A 13,627-nucleotide genomic window follows, 5' to 3' on the forward strand; every position below is an offset into this window, starting at 1 on the left:
ACACACACACACACACACACACACACACACACACACACACACACACACACACACACACACTGGAAGGTGTACGGTTTACCCACGAGTAGTAAATCACCACTGCTTGACTTTTAACCAACTAATTAACTTTTACCCACTTTCTTATCCTTCACAGCTCGACTTTTAACCCCAGCTAATACACCATTAACCAGGTCCTCACATGCAAAAACTTATGCAACCGTTCCCGATATTGCTTTTCAGCAAACCCTTGTCAGGCAGGTTTCTATAAATAAGACTTGTTTGTTGTAGATCTTGTTTGCCTTGAAACATACAGATCCTACAATTGTCCCGTCACTCACACACATCTGTTGATTTTCTTTATCCTTAAAGGATAAAAGATAAAATGATGTTGCATGCATGTGTCTATCTTTTTTTTTTTTTTTTTCAGTGGACTGCTGGGATGGCCCTGAGGGAATGCCAGTCATCTACCATGGGCACACCCTTACAACCAAAATCAAGTTTTCTGATGTCTTGACCACCATCAAAGAGCACGCCTTTGTCACATCTGAGTGAGTGTGCATGACAACATGCTATTCTTGTTTTGTTTTGTTTTCTTCTCTTTTTATGACTGTCAGTGAGGATGTGGTGATTAACAGGATAAGAGATGGTGAAGATAAAGAGATGACGGGCACACACTAATCTAGAAACACTGTAGGCAGGCCACAGTGACATCACTGTGAGAAAATAAAAGTCACATCAGAACAAAGTTAAACAAGGGGTTTCCTTGGATTTGCCACTCCTCTGAGGTTGAATCGGTGGTCCCTTTTACAGATATCCCATCATCCTGTCCATAGAGGACCACTGTAGTATTGTACAGCAGAGGAATATGGCCACTCACTTTAAGAAGGTGTTTGGAGACATGCTTCTAACCAAGGCAGTGGATATCGCAGCAGATGGGCTGCCCTCACCCAATCAGCTCAAGAGGAAGATCCTCATCAAGGTCAGAGCCTCTTGGAGTCATGAGAAATCTTTTGATTTTTGGGGGGTGGGGATTAGTAACCTTACTCTGTCTGTCCTTCTCCTCTTATCTGATGCAGCATAAGAAGCTCGCAGAAGGCAGTGCCTATGAGGAGGTGTCCACCACCACTCCCTACTCAGAGAATGATATCAGCAACTCCATTAAAAATGGCATCCTGTACCTGGAAGATCCCATTAACCATGTAAGCATGTTCAGTGTATAAATAGTTTCTGAATCCTGCACGAGAAAGAATTTTTGGGCAGAAATGGTCAGAAAAGAAAAACTAGCTTCTGTATCACATATGCTTTATGTGGTGTTTATCAGTAAAAACATGAAAAATCAAGTTAAGACAAATTATGTTGCAGTCTTCCTTTATCATCTCTTACACTTACAATTATAACTCAGACATGCTTTATCAGCATTTTTTCCTTGGGATATCAAGTTCTTATTCTGTATCATCTTGTGCCACTTTGCACTGTAACACATGGATCTTGTAAATATTTGATCCAGCTATTTGAACTAACAATCTGTCTCATTTCTCTCCCTTCATCCCAGGAGTGGTACCCTCATTTTTTTGTTCTGACCAGCAGTAAGATCTACTACTCAGAAGAGACCTCCAGTAACCCGGGAAATGATGATGAGGAGGAGCACAGAGAGGTTAGTAGGTCTGACCTGCTGCTGAAGTACAGAAATTATTTTTGAGCGTGAACATTTGTTCGCATTGTTCGGAATTTGATGCAATTTTAATATTTAGAGGTCTGTGGGAGGCTCTTATTTAGAGATAAAGTAGATACACATAAAGTGAACACATCTTGAATCTTCCCAGGTGTCCTATGGTATGGATCAACATGTGACAGAGAAATGGTTTCATGGAAAGCTTGGTGCTGGGCGGGATGGACGGCAGATAGCCGAGAGGCTGCTGTCTGAGTACTGCCTGGAGACTGGAGCTCCTGATGGCTCCTTCCTAGTTCGGGAGAGCGAGACTTTTGTCGGAGACTACACCTTGTCTTTCTGGTAAGTACACATATTTTGTATTTAAAAAAACATCTATTGGATTTCAGGGTGGAAAAGGTAATTTAGGGGAAATCACTTTTAAGTATAGGAAACTTTAACTTGCATGTAGAAAACTAGCACGTGCCACTAAAATATAACCAAATTTAAGTGTCGCACTGGCAGATCAGTCAGTGATCATGGCTGTCACAGTGTGGCGTGTGATCTGTCTGATATTATGAGCTCTTTGTGAAAGGAGGGCAGGACAGATCAGTCTCTGTTATTTACCTGCAAGCTATGGGAACAATGTAGAGATGGTATCACAAGGCAGTTTGTTAAAGATGAACAACAGTTCACGTGTTCTTAACTTGTTTATCAAACTGGAAGAAAAACTGACTTTTCATTGTCTCTCTCTCTCTCTCTCTCTCTCTCCCCCCCCCCCAATGCCTCCCATCTCTGCAACAGGCGCTCGGGCCGGGTGCAGCACTGTCGCATCCACTCTCGTCAGGAGGCAGGCAGCCCAAAGTTCTACCTGACTGACAACCTGGTATTTGACACGCTCTTTGCTCTGATTACCCACTACCAGCAGGTGGCGCTGCGCTGTAACGAATTTGAGATGAAGCTGACTGAGCCAGTACCTCAGACCAATGCTCACGAGAGCAAAGAGTGAGTACACATATGCATTTTCAAAGATTACTGAGAAAGTGCTGAATTTATTACGTGATGTGCATCATATTTTTGTTTTTGTTTGTCGCAGGTGGTACCACGCCAACCTCTCCAGGAGCCATGCAGAGAACATGTTGATGAGGGTTCCTCGCGATGGGGCTTTTCTAGTCAGGAAAAGGGCAGAGCCCAACTCCTTTGCCATTTCATTCAGGTAACTTAGTTGCCAGTTTAAATCTTAGATGATCAGCATATTGAGTGTACATGCACATAAATGCCTTGTATCATTGTTATTTAGCAGAGTTCTCTCTTTGGGTTTCTTCACAGAGCCGAGGGTAAAATAAAGCACTGTCGTGTGCAGCAGGAGGGTCAGACCGTGGTGCTGGGCACCTCAGAGTTTGACAGCCTTGTAGATCTTATTAGCTACTATGAGAAGCACCCTTTGTACCGTAAAATGAAACTACGCTATCCCATCAACGAGGACACACTGGAGAAGATAGGCACTGCTGTAAGTACCACATTATACAGTCTACAAAGGAAACGTCTGGCCAGTGAAAAATGCTGTATTGTTTCATGGCATTATGCTAGTTTCATTCTGTGGTGAAATCACCACAAAAAGAAAAACAAACTCATAATGTATTGCCCAATAGGAGCCAGACTACGGGTCACTGTATGAGGGAAGGAATCCAGGCTTTTATGTGGAGGCTAATCAAATGCCAACATTTAAGGTAAGAGTGCAGGATGGAGAAATCGACAGTTAGCTGAGATCTGCAACATCAACACTTGGACATGTAAACATGACGTAACCTTGTGTGCTGTCTTTCAGTGCACGGTGCGAGCCATGTATGAGTATAAAGCCCAGAGAGACGATGAGCTTTCCTTCACTAAGAATGCTATCATCTCTAATGTGGAAAAACAGGAAGGGGGATGGTAAGTGAGTGGCATCAAATCCATTCAGGAAGTAGCTCTTAATTATTCATTTAGACTGCGACTACGTGCTTAGCATTAGAGAACTACGGTAAATTAGTGAATGACACATTTAAAATTCTCTTAGCTGTCCTGGGATCATTTTCTAAATATGAAACGCTTCTAAATATTTACAAACCACATCCCTTGTCTCTTTACCCCTCCCGCCTCTTCTTCTTTCAGGTGGAAGGGTGACTGTGGAGGAAAGAAGCAGATGTGGTTTCCGGCAAACTACGTGGAGGAGATCAGTCCGTCAGCAGCCGAGCCTGATAGAACTGTGAGGATCAAACCTTTAAAACGAGATGCTTACTCAACCACATTTTTTTTGTATTTATTTCAAGAGAAATGAGTACACCTGCTCCCACCACAGTGAGATCATTCATGTCTTCATTTACAAAGATACATATGTGCTCTCTGTTTTCTGTCAACAGGAGATGACAGAAAACAGTCCTCTTGGAGATATGCTGAGAGGAAGTCTTGATGTGTCTGCCTGTCAGATTAGTAAGTAGCACCTTCGCTTCCTGTAGCAAGTCACCTTGAGAGCAGTAAACCCCTACTAACTGCTTTTAAAAATAAATTTAATTGTAGGACACAGTCATCACTAGGGCTGGGCAAAATGATTATTTTCCTAATCGATGAATCTACCGATTAATTTTTCAATTTGATTCTGTTTCAATTTGATTCGATTATCGATTATTTCCCCATTATTTGACTTGTATAGCAATTTCACATTTACTAATTTATGTATCTCAATGAAAACACAAATTTCTTCATTTCAACACCTTTTAATAAAAAAATTGCAAAATAAAGTTGTAGTAGTACAATCTTATATTAGAGATGGCATTTAACAAGAAATGAAATGTGCAAAGTGCATAGCCGTCGTGCTTCCTTTTCTGTTAAAATATCCCCATACTGTAGAACTGCGTGTTCGGGTGGAATGATTTAAGTCGACTGCGGCTGCCCCACTTGTGTTGCCGCTACTCACTGCCGCCATGTCTGTTTTGAAAGTGACGACGCGTTGGCGTAATCGATTACGTCGACACGTCGTCCCGGCCCTAGTCATCACTCTCTTTATTGTTATTTTTCTCCATTATCAGCCTCTTAGTTTAATAAGTCTTCTCTGTTTTTATTATTACTGTTGCTTTTCTCTCCGATTTGCATTTGATATGTTATTGACATCCTGCAGCCTTGCCAGTACACCCCTATTAGGTCTGGTACATGCTGCCTTGCATTGTTAACCTGAGTCCGTTTGTCCATCTGGGTGGCTCGTTGGCACCATCTAGTGGTAGTATGAAAGATGAGCTAAAAATGCTCAGAAAGTAATTACATTCATTTACAAAAACATTAATGTTTTAATTTAAAAACAAAACAAAACCCAACTATATTCTAAAAGGGATTATTTGGTTTTATATAATCCTTTCATTCTTTAAAAATAACTCCTTGCTGAATGTTATCACTTATTGTCTAATACTGGATGATACAGATGGTTTACAATAATTGCTATGGATTTGTCATCTTGGGCTCTTCTCAGGTGTTTCTTCTCCACCATGTTTTCTTCCTTTGCTTATGGTCTGTTAGTCTAGTATGTCCATGATTTCAGCACCAGCCTCATTTATTTACTTTTTTAAAACCGTCATTACTTCCATTTATTGGTTCCCTTTTTCTAAGTTTTTTCTTTTTTTTTTTCTCTTCAGATGTTCGTACCGAAGGGAAAGGCAGCAGGCCTTATGTTTTCACCCTGACACAGAGTACCCCTGTGCGGATAGGCATACCGCTCGACATCGCTGCAAACACGCAAGAAGAGCTCAAGGAATGGGTGTTCAAGATCCGTGAGGTCACCTTGACCTCAGAGGCCAAGGTAAATATACAGAAATAATATGCTTCACATGAAATGCACTCACACTTTGGGTTTAAGCTGAGCAGTGATGTGCCTCACTGTTGGTACTACTATATTTATACTTGTGCCATGTCTGTGGCCAGATAGAAGAGGGGAAGATGATGGAAAGGAGGAAGAAGATTGCACTGGAATTATCTGACCTTGTCATCTACTGTAGGCCTGTGCCATTTGATGAAGAAAGTAAGAACTATGTGCACTCACTCACCTGCACACATAATAAAAAGAAAAACACCAAATGCAGATGGGGTCACATTTCTCTTTTGTCGTCGCTTTTTTTTTTTTTTAAGAGATTGGCACAGAGCGAGCCTGTTTCCGGGACATGTCATCCTTCCCTGAAACCAAGGCAGAGAAATACGTCAACAAAATCAAGGGGAAGAAGTTCCTGCAGTACAATCGGCTGCAGCTGTCCAGGATCTACCCCAGAGGCCAGAGATTAGACTCTTCTAACTATGACCCGCTCCCCATGTGGCTCTGCGGATCTCAGCTGGTAGCACTTAACTTCCAGACAGGAGGTATCTTCTCTTCCCTTCTGAGAGCAAAGCTGGAAGACACCGTACATTTCATTTGTTTACGTGCTTTTTACATTTTTTTCCTTCTATTCCTTCCTTCTATTCCTTCCTCTTTCCCTCCCTGCAGACAAGCCCATGCAGATGAACCAGGCCCTGTTCATGCTGAACGGAAGAAGTGGCTACGTCCTTCAGCCGCCCATCATGAGGGACGACAACTTTGATCCCTTTGACAGACAAACACTACGGGGTGTGGAGCAAGTCAGTCTAGAGATTGAGGTACAGTAGACTGAGGACTGGATTTTTCTGCTTTCGGGTGTGATGCAGTTGTGCAGAAACGAGTCTGCCTTTCATCTCTTTGGGATAAATGAAGTGGGTGGTGGTTATGGAGACAGACAAGGTGAAACTGACAGGTGGTGTTTTGTTAACAGTGTGATTGTAGTTGCCCACTGGAGCAGCAGCAGTGATTGTAACACAGCTCGGAGAGGTAACCGAGGTACTTTACAAAACCTAGCAACCAATTGCTGCAATTTACATATAAATACATTCCCCTTTAGTTGCAGACGTAATAATATTTTTTGATTAAAGGTAACTCACTTTTCATAAATTATGAATAAACATTCATGAACTTGTTTAGAAATCAAGTCAGGAAGCTCATTGTTGTTTCTTCACTGTGAGACTCACTGACTGCTTCCAATGGTGTACTGCAAACACTGCTCATAGTCATGCTTTTAATTACACATGTTTAAAGGAGGAGTTCAACCTGTAGTTCAAACACTCAGTTAGCAATTGAGCAGAAAAACACATTATAAGATGTCACTGATGGAAAAGCATTGTGTGTTTGTTTGTAGCAACATGTTAATGTAAACAAAAATTCCAAAGACGTTAATCGCTTTTTGTTCTCTGAAGGTCTTGGGCTCCCGGCATCTGCCCAAGCATGGACGTGGCATCGTTTGCCCTCTGATTGAGATCGAGGTGTGCGGAGCGGAGTACGACAGCGCCAAGCAAAAAACAGACTCTGAAGGTGAAGCTGCTCTTATTTAAACACAAGTTCCTCTGCCAGTAAAGACAGGCCCTGCCAAAACTGGGGAGGAAAAAAAAAAAAAGCAGTTGCTGTTTACTGGATATATTTTCCTCGTGTAATTTCCTGTATGGTCTGAGGAAAAACAGGAAGTTATACAAACAACTGTGCCATGTGTGGGAATACAAAGGGAAAACATTGAAACTCGCACAGCTCTCATCAGGTCGTTATGACAGAAGAAACACTTTTTTTTTTTTTTTTTAATGTTTTGATGGTTTAATGCATAGATTTTGTTTGCTACATACTTTGATGTGGATACTGGGAAATTTTACTGCAACCTATACTTTACTCTTTAGAATTCCCATCAGTGAGTAAGGACAGGATTACTTTAGTACAAATTTAAGAAATGTAATCTATACTTATAACGACTTTTTTTTCAGTATATTACTAAAAAGTGGTATATCGGCATATTGTACTGTGGGCTCTAGCAGCATTTGTTCCCATTTATATTTATTTGCCTGTACTGGTTGTACACACACTTTTTAAATGTCAATCATTTTATCAGTGAAGTTCATTCACCCCTTTGAATTTGGCACTTATTCAAAACTAGGTCATCAGATAACTTCTGTTACTTTAGATGGCAGATTCCGATGTAAGCCCAGCTCATATTTATCTTTTAAATATAAATACATAAACATAAACTCAAAATTTTAACACATTTGGCATTTCCTTCTGCTGTTTTTTTTCTCACTGCTCTCTGGTTCTACAGAAAGGGCAGCGAGCCAAGGAAAAATAATTTTCTGTTAATGACATACTCTTTTTTTTTTTTTTTTTCTTTTTTTTTTTGTCCTGGAAAGGGTTTTATTTCCGTGTAATGTAGAGGTGCAACCTTTATCTAGCAGCTAATTACAGAAGTCTTTATACTGCTGTTACAAGGGAAATATAATTGCACAAATGTTAGAGAATTGAGAATACACCCTTTACATTTTCAATATTTCTTTTCTTCTGTAGCTGATAATGGTCTCAATCCCACTTGGCCGAGAAAGACATTCCAGTTCACCGTGTGCAACTCTGCTTTTGCCTTTCTGCGTTTTGTGGTGTATGAGATCGACATGTTCAACGACCAAAACTTCCTGGCTCAGGCTACGTTCCCCATTCACGGGCTAAAGACAGGTACGCCTTCAACATGTCTGTAAATAGTTTTTACATGTTTTGTTGCTGACTTTAAGTATCTCGGGGTCTTGTTTGAGGTGAGGGGTGAGTAGAGCGGGGGATTGAGTGTAAAAGTGAGTTTTACCAGTCGATCTACATTTATCTGCTCACTTACAGGCATGAGCATAGGTAGTGACCAATGCAAGCACTGGAAATTAGCTTCTTCTATACAGGGAGTGCAGAATTATTAGGCAAATGAGTATTTTGTCCACATCATCCTCTTCATGCATGTTGTCTTACTCCAAGCTGTATAGGCTCGAAAGCCTACTACCAATTAAGCATATTAGGTGATGTCATCTCTGTAATGAGAAGGGGTGTGGTCTAATGACATCAACACCCTATATCAGGTGTGCATAATGGGCTCTAGACTAACTTTTTGCCATGGGCGTACCGGTACGCCTAACTTTAAAAAGTTAGGCGTACCGGCACAAAAGTTAGGCGCACACAAATTTTATAATAATTTATATAATATAATGTGTTTTTCTGGATACACTGTGCTTTTTCAGCATTCAAAGATTGATGACACCGTGTCAGAGCACTGGCTATGAATTTCAGAAGGATCAGGCCTTAACAGAAAAGTTAGCAATAGTTCTTTTCCTATTACAGCTACATCCACTTCTGTCGTGCCTAGGCTGCTCACTAGGGCTGGGTATCATCACTGATTTCTATAATCCATTCGATTCCGGTTTTCAAAGTCCCGATTCGATTCAACTTAGCCTCAGACAGTCAGAAATATTATAATTCTGATCATTTATCAGTACTGACTTCATCAGAATTGTGAACATCACAGCAGATGCCTTTGTGTGAAAGTAACTGAGAATAAAACACAGAAAAACATGAAGGAGATTTTCCTGGTCTGGCTTTTTATAGCAGATAACCTTAAAAATATTCTACAATGTTCTGCATATAAAGTTTAAATTTCTTCAGTATTGAACAACAGAAAAAACAGGCTTTCTTGTCCGAGGTCATTTAAGTGAAAAAAAGAAAAGAAAAAGACAGCAGCCACAGCGCTGTAAACAACGGTAGACTGGTGGGTAATAAGCGAATGAATAATACAGAAAACAGAGATTGGAGACGGGAAACTGTTCTTGAAGTACAGAGAGAGAGAGAGAGCTAGCTGTGCATGGAGTGTGATTTTAATAGTCGTGGAAGCAAAACAGCAAAATTCATGACGACATTGATCAAATGTGAAGCGCAGTTTGCTGCTTCTTTTGCTGCTGGCTCGGTGAATTTTGGTTCAACGCAAAAAGACGTAAACACAGCGCGGACCGGACGCATCAGGATCGCTAAGCTCCGACAGCGTGTCCGTCTACGGGCCGTCGGGTGAGAAAGCCGAGAAAGACAAAGCTGATTCTGATGCGTCGGTCCTCTGTGTTTACGTCTTTGTGTGGAGTCCGTGTACCTGCTCTCATCTGCTGTTTGGTTGTTGTTGAAATGGTTTTGTGAGCTTTAATCTGAGAATCTGGCGTTTCTGGCAAAACACAGTTATATTTAAAAGTCGATTCAGGATTTAATGAATTGATATCGCTTTATTCAAGCTACTCACCTCCCACTTCCACCTGCACTTTCAACTGGACCACGGCCAATCAGAGAGGTCCCGCCCCTTACTATCTCTGATTGGTTTAGTCCACGATAGGGGCAAAATGTGTGTCTGTTGTTGACCACAGGGAAGGTTGCAGATTTTTTTTTTTTTTTTGCTACCCGAACAGTTGGTCGCACAGGTGCAACCAAATATTTTTTTTTTTAGTCGCACCACTGAAAAATTTGGTCGCATTTGCGACCAAATTGGTCGCACTCTAGACCCGTGTAATTATTAGGCAACGTCCTTTCCTTTGGCAAAATGGGTCAAAAGAAGGACTTGACAGGCTCAGAAAAGTCAAAAATAGTGAGATATCTTGCAGAGGGATGCAGCAGTCTCAAAATTGCAAAGCTTCTGAAGCGTGATCATCGAACAATCAAGCGTTTCATTCAAAATAGTCAACAGGGTCGCAAGAAGCGTGTGGAAAAACCAAGGTGCCAAAATAACTGCCCATGAACTGAGAAAAGTCAAGCGTGCAGCTGCCAAGATGCCACTTGCCACCAGTTTGGCCATATTTCAGAGCTGCAACATCACTGGAGTGCCCAAAAGCACAAGGTGTGCAATACTCAGAGACATGGCCAAGGTAAGAAAGGCTGAAAGACGACCACCACTGAACAAGACACACAAGCTGAAACGTCAAGACTGGGCCAAGAAATATCTCAAGACTGGTTTTTCTAAGGTTTTATGGACTGATGAAATGAGAGTGAGTCTTGATGGGCCAGATGGATGGGCCCGTGGCTGGATTGGTAAAGGGCAGAGAGCTCCAGTCCGACTCAGACGCCAGCAAGGTGGAGGTGGAGTACTGGTTTGGGCTGGTATCATCAAAGATGAGCTTGTGGGGCCTTTTCGGGTTGAGGATGGAGTCAAGCTCAACTCCCAGTCCTACTGCCAGTTTCTGGAAGACACCTTCTTCAAGCAGTGGTACAGGAAGAAGTCTGCATCCTTCAAGAAAAACATGATTTTCATGCAGGACAATGCTCCATCACACGCGTCCAAGTACTCCACAGCGTGGCTGGCAAGAAAGGGTATAAAAGAAGAAAAACTAATGACATGGCCTCCTTGTTCACCTGATCTGAACCCCATTGAGAACCTGTGGTCCATCATCAAATGTGAGATTTACAAGGAGGGAAAACAGTACACCTCTCTGAACAGTGTCTGGGAGGCTGTGGTTGCTGCTGCACGCAATGTTGATGGTGAACAGATCAAAACACTGACAGAATCCATGGATGGCAGGCTTTTGAGTGTCCTTGCAAAGAAAGGTGGCTATATTGGTCGCTGATTTGTTTTTGTTTTGTTTTTGAATGTCAGAAATGTATATTTGTGAATGTGGAGATGTTATATTGGTTTCACTGGTAAAAATAAATAATTGAAATGGGTATATATTTGTTTTTTGTTAAGTTGCCTAATAATTATGCACAGTAATAGTCACCTGCACACACAGATATCCCCCTAAAATAGCTAAAACTAAAAACTACTTCCAAAAACATTCAGCTTTGATATTAATGAGTTTTTTGGGTTCATTGAGAACATGGTTGTTGTTCAATAATAAAATTATTCCTCAAAAATACAACTTGCCTAATAATTCTGCACTCCCTGTAGTGTGGCAGATATCTTCCATAGAGAAGGGCGTAAAGCCGCTACTCTTTCATATTAAAAGGAGCCAGCTGAGGAGTTTCACATATCTGACTAGTTATGGTATCTCCCCAGAAGACCTGGAGGAGGTGGTGTGGGCTTCCCTGCTTAGACTGCCTCCCCAATTGGCAAAAAATGGATGGATGGATCTTTTTGCAGACCACTAATAAAAAATAAATAAATAAATAAATCTTTTCCTTCTGTCTTTATAGGTTACCGGTCAGTACCTCTGACGAACAGCTACAACGAGGACCTGGAGTTAGCTTCTCTGTTAGTCCACATGGACATAACCAGAGGAAGGGTGAGCTCCACAATGTTTGTACTGTCAACAAACCACTCAAAAACATGCAGACACATCTTGAAGAAGGCCAAGCAGACATATTGCTGACAAATTAGTAATGAGTGCCGTGAAAGCCAGATCTTGATTTTTTTATTTTATTTATTTTCTGCTTTTTAAATTTTTAAAAATTTTTTTTTATTTTTATGGAAGAACAAATAGTCAAATGAGCTTTACCCAGATTTCGTTACCTTTGGATCGAGGTAAACGTACTCCTACCCTGTTTCATGACTTTATGTAAAGCTAGGTGAACATGTAGCTGTACAGTTACTGAACAAACATGAGAGTGCTTTTACTTTTTGCATCTAACCTAGGTTTTAATTTCCATCGTGTTTAATTTCCTGTATGTTAATAATACCACAGGACAGCCTCTTTTTTTGATTCTTACTTTAAAAGCAGGGGTGAGTGTACCTCATGTCTTAGTAGTGATAGTATACTGTACATGTTTCCGAATTACATGATTTGTATGAAAAACAATTAGCTACTAACTGGTGCAAAAATGTAAGGGCAGTGACATTATTAAAAGAAGAAGAAATGCATCACTATTTTAACACTTAAACCATGAGCCCCGACCCCATCACACCCTCTGTATACAAACATAACCCTTCGTTTAACTCAGCCCACCGACTGAGCTTCGGGTGGGATCGCACAATTGAAATACGAGCAGCCACAAACAAAAAAACAAAAACAAACCACCAAATGTATAGTCACACATTAGCCGGCAGGTCTGCAATGAGATTCGTCAGATAGTGAATGGTGCAAAACACCCAAATGGGCCATAAAAGGCTTCCATGTATGAAAAAATGTCTCCCTTGGGCCTCTCAGTACAGCGGACTGATGTTTCTGTGTACGAAAGGTGAACGCAATTATTTTTGTTTAAAGCTAATGCTTCATTAGCGGTCCCAGAATTTGCTATTAGTGGACATTGTTGCAGGGGACTCTACTGCTTTTATCTCGAGCATCAATATAAAGCACAGATTTGGAAAAATGAGTCCTTTTAAAAAACACTTCTGCTTCTCTGAGTTAAGTGCTTGTATGTTCTTTGTCTGTAGCTGCCTCCCTCAAATTATTTCTTAATCCCTCCCCAGCTTTTCTTCCCATTTACTTTTGCCTTTATAGTTCATCTTATGTTCTTGAATGACCTGACAAAATTATAAATGCAAGACTTTAAGCTCATCTTTGATTATACAGAGAATCACTAGTGTTTACTCCTTTGTTTTGTTTTTTATTTCAGGATGAAAACGGTGAGGTTCTCAGCCCATTCGCTGCAGTCGGGGCCTCATCAGTGTCGGCAACAGCTCAGTCAGTGCGGGAGCGTTTTGGGGAGCTGAGCTCAGTCTCCTCAACGTCCTCCAGCATGTCTCCTTTGCCTCAGTCTCCAGCCCAGGCCATGGCCTACAGAGGGAGGGAAGGCTCTTTTGAATCCCGCTACCAGTCCCCCATAGATGACTTCAGGGTGTCCCAGGAGACACTGCTGGACATGGACGCGCAAAACAGAAGGTGTGTGGTGTGTCTCTCTTTGGGGTGTTAGATGCCTGTCCAGAGTGTTTTGGACGTGTAGAAGATTACAGACATTATCCTGTCTTTGTCTTCACTTCAGGATCCCGCGGAGGACCAGAGTGGAGAACCGTGTCTAAGTCCAAGCCAATCAGGACGCATTTCTGTTGCAACCCCCCCTTTCTCCTCCCCATCCCCACCACCCAGTCGCCTCTCCCCCGTACCGATGATGTCACTGACTGCTGTGAACAGTTTCCATGGAAACGCCCACCACCGCTTTGGCCTACATTTCAGGCAGCTCTCTCTCCCTCCATTTGCCCAACCCCCCCC

At 41.6% G+C, this 13,627-nt stretch overlaps 1 protein-coding gene across 1 annotated transcript in view; it reads left to right on the top strand.

Moving 5' to 3' along the window:
* Positions 1-13,621, top strand: part of plcg1 (phospholipase C, gamma 1) — a 28,330-nt gene extending 14,709 nt beyond the window's left edge. The window contains exons 13-33 of the mRNA XM_005940250.3: positions 428-548; positions 811-979; positions 1,077-1,199; positions 1,553-1,654; positions 1,824-2,011; positions 2,453-2,653; positions 2,745-2,864; positions 2,978-3,158; positions 3,301-3,378; positions 3,477-3,580; positions 3,800-3,893; positions 4,048-4,117; positions 5,311-5,474; positions 5,597-5,693; positions 5,801-6,025; positions 6,150-6,298; positions 6,929-7,043; positions 8,052-8,213; positions 11,676-11,764; positions 13,035-13,300; positions 13,401-13,621. Of these exons, the coding sequence (XP_005940312.1) occupies positions 428-548; positions 811-979; positions 1,077-1,199; positions 1,553-1,654; positions 1,824-2,011; positions 2,453-2,653; positions 2,745-2,864; positions 2,978-3,158; positions 3,301-3,378; positions 3,477-3,580; positions 3,800-3,893; positions 4,048-4,117; positions 5,311-5,474; positions 5,597-5,693; positions 5,801-6,025; positions 6,150-6,298; positions 6,929-7,043; positions 8,052-8,213; positions 11,676-11,764; positions 13,035-13,300; positions 13,401-13,437 (2,855 nt within the window). The 3' untranslated portion in view covers positions 13,438-13,621. The remainder of the gene's footprint in view (positions 1-427; positions 549-810; positions 980-1,076; positions 1,200-1,552; positions 1,655-1,823; positions 2,012-2,452; positions 2,654-2,744; positions 2,865-2,977; positions 3,159-3,300; positions 3,379-3,476; positions 3,581-3,799; positions 3,894-4,047; positions 4,118-5,310; positions 5,475-5,596; positions 5,694-5,800; positions 6,026-6,149; positions 6,299-6,928; positions 7,044-8,051; positions 8,214-11,675; positions 11,765-13,034; positions 13,301-13,400) is intronic.
* Positions 13,622-13,627: the final 6 nt, after the last annotated feature.

Source organism: Haplochromis burtoni, unplaced genomic scaffold, assembly GCF_018398535.1.
Source record: "Haplochromis burtoni strain Fernald_Lab_line unplaced genomic scaffold, NCSU_Asbu1 Contig_287, whole genome shotgun sequence".
In the NCBI taxonomy this organism is placed as follows: Eukaryota; Metazoa; Chordata; class Actinopteri; order Cichliformes; family Cichlidae; genus Haplochromis; species Haplochromis burtoni.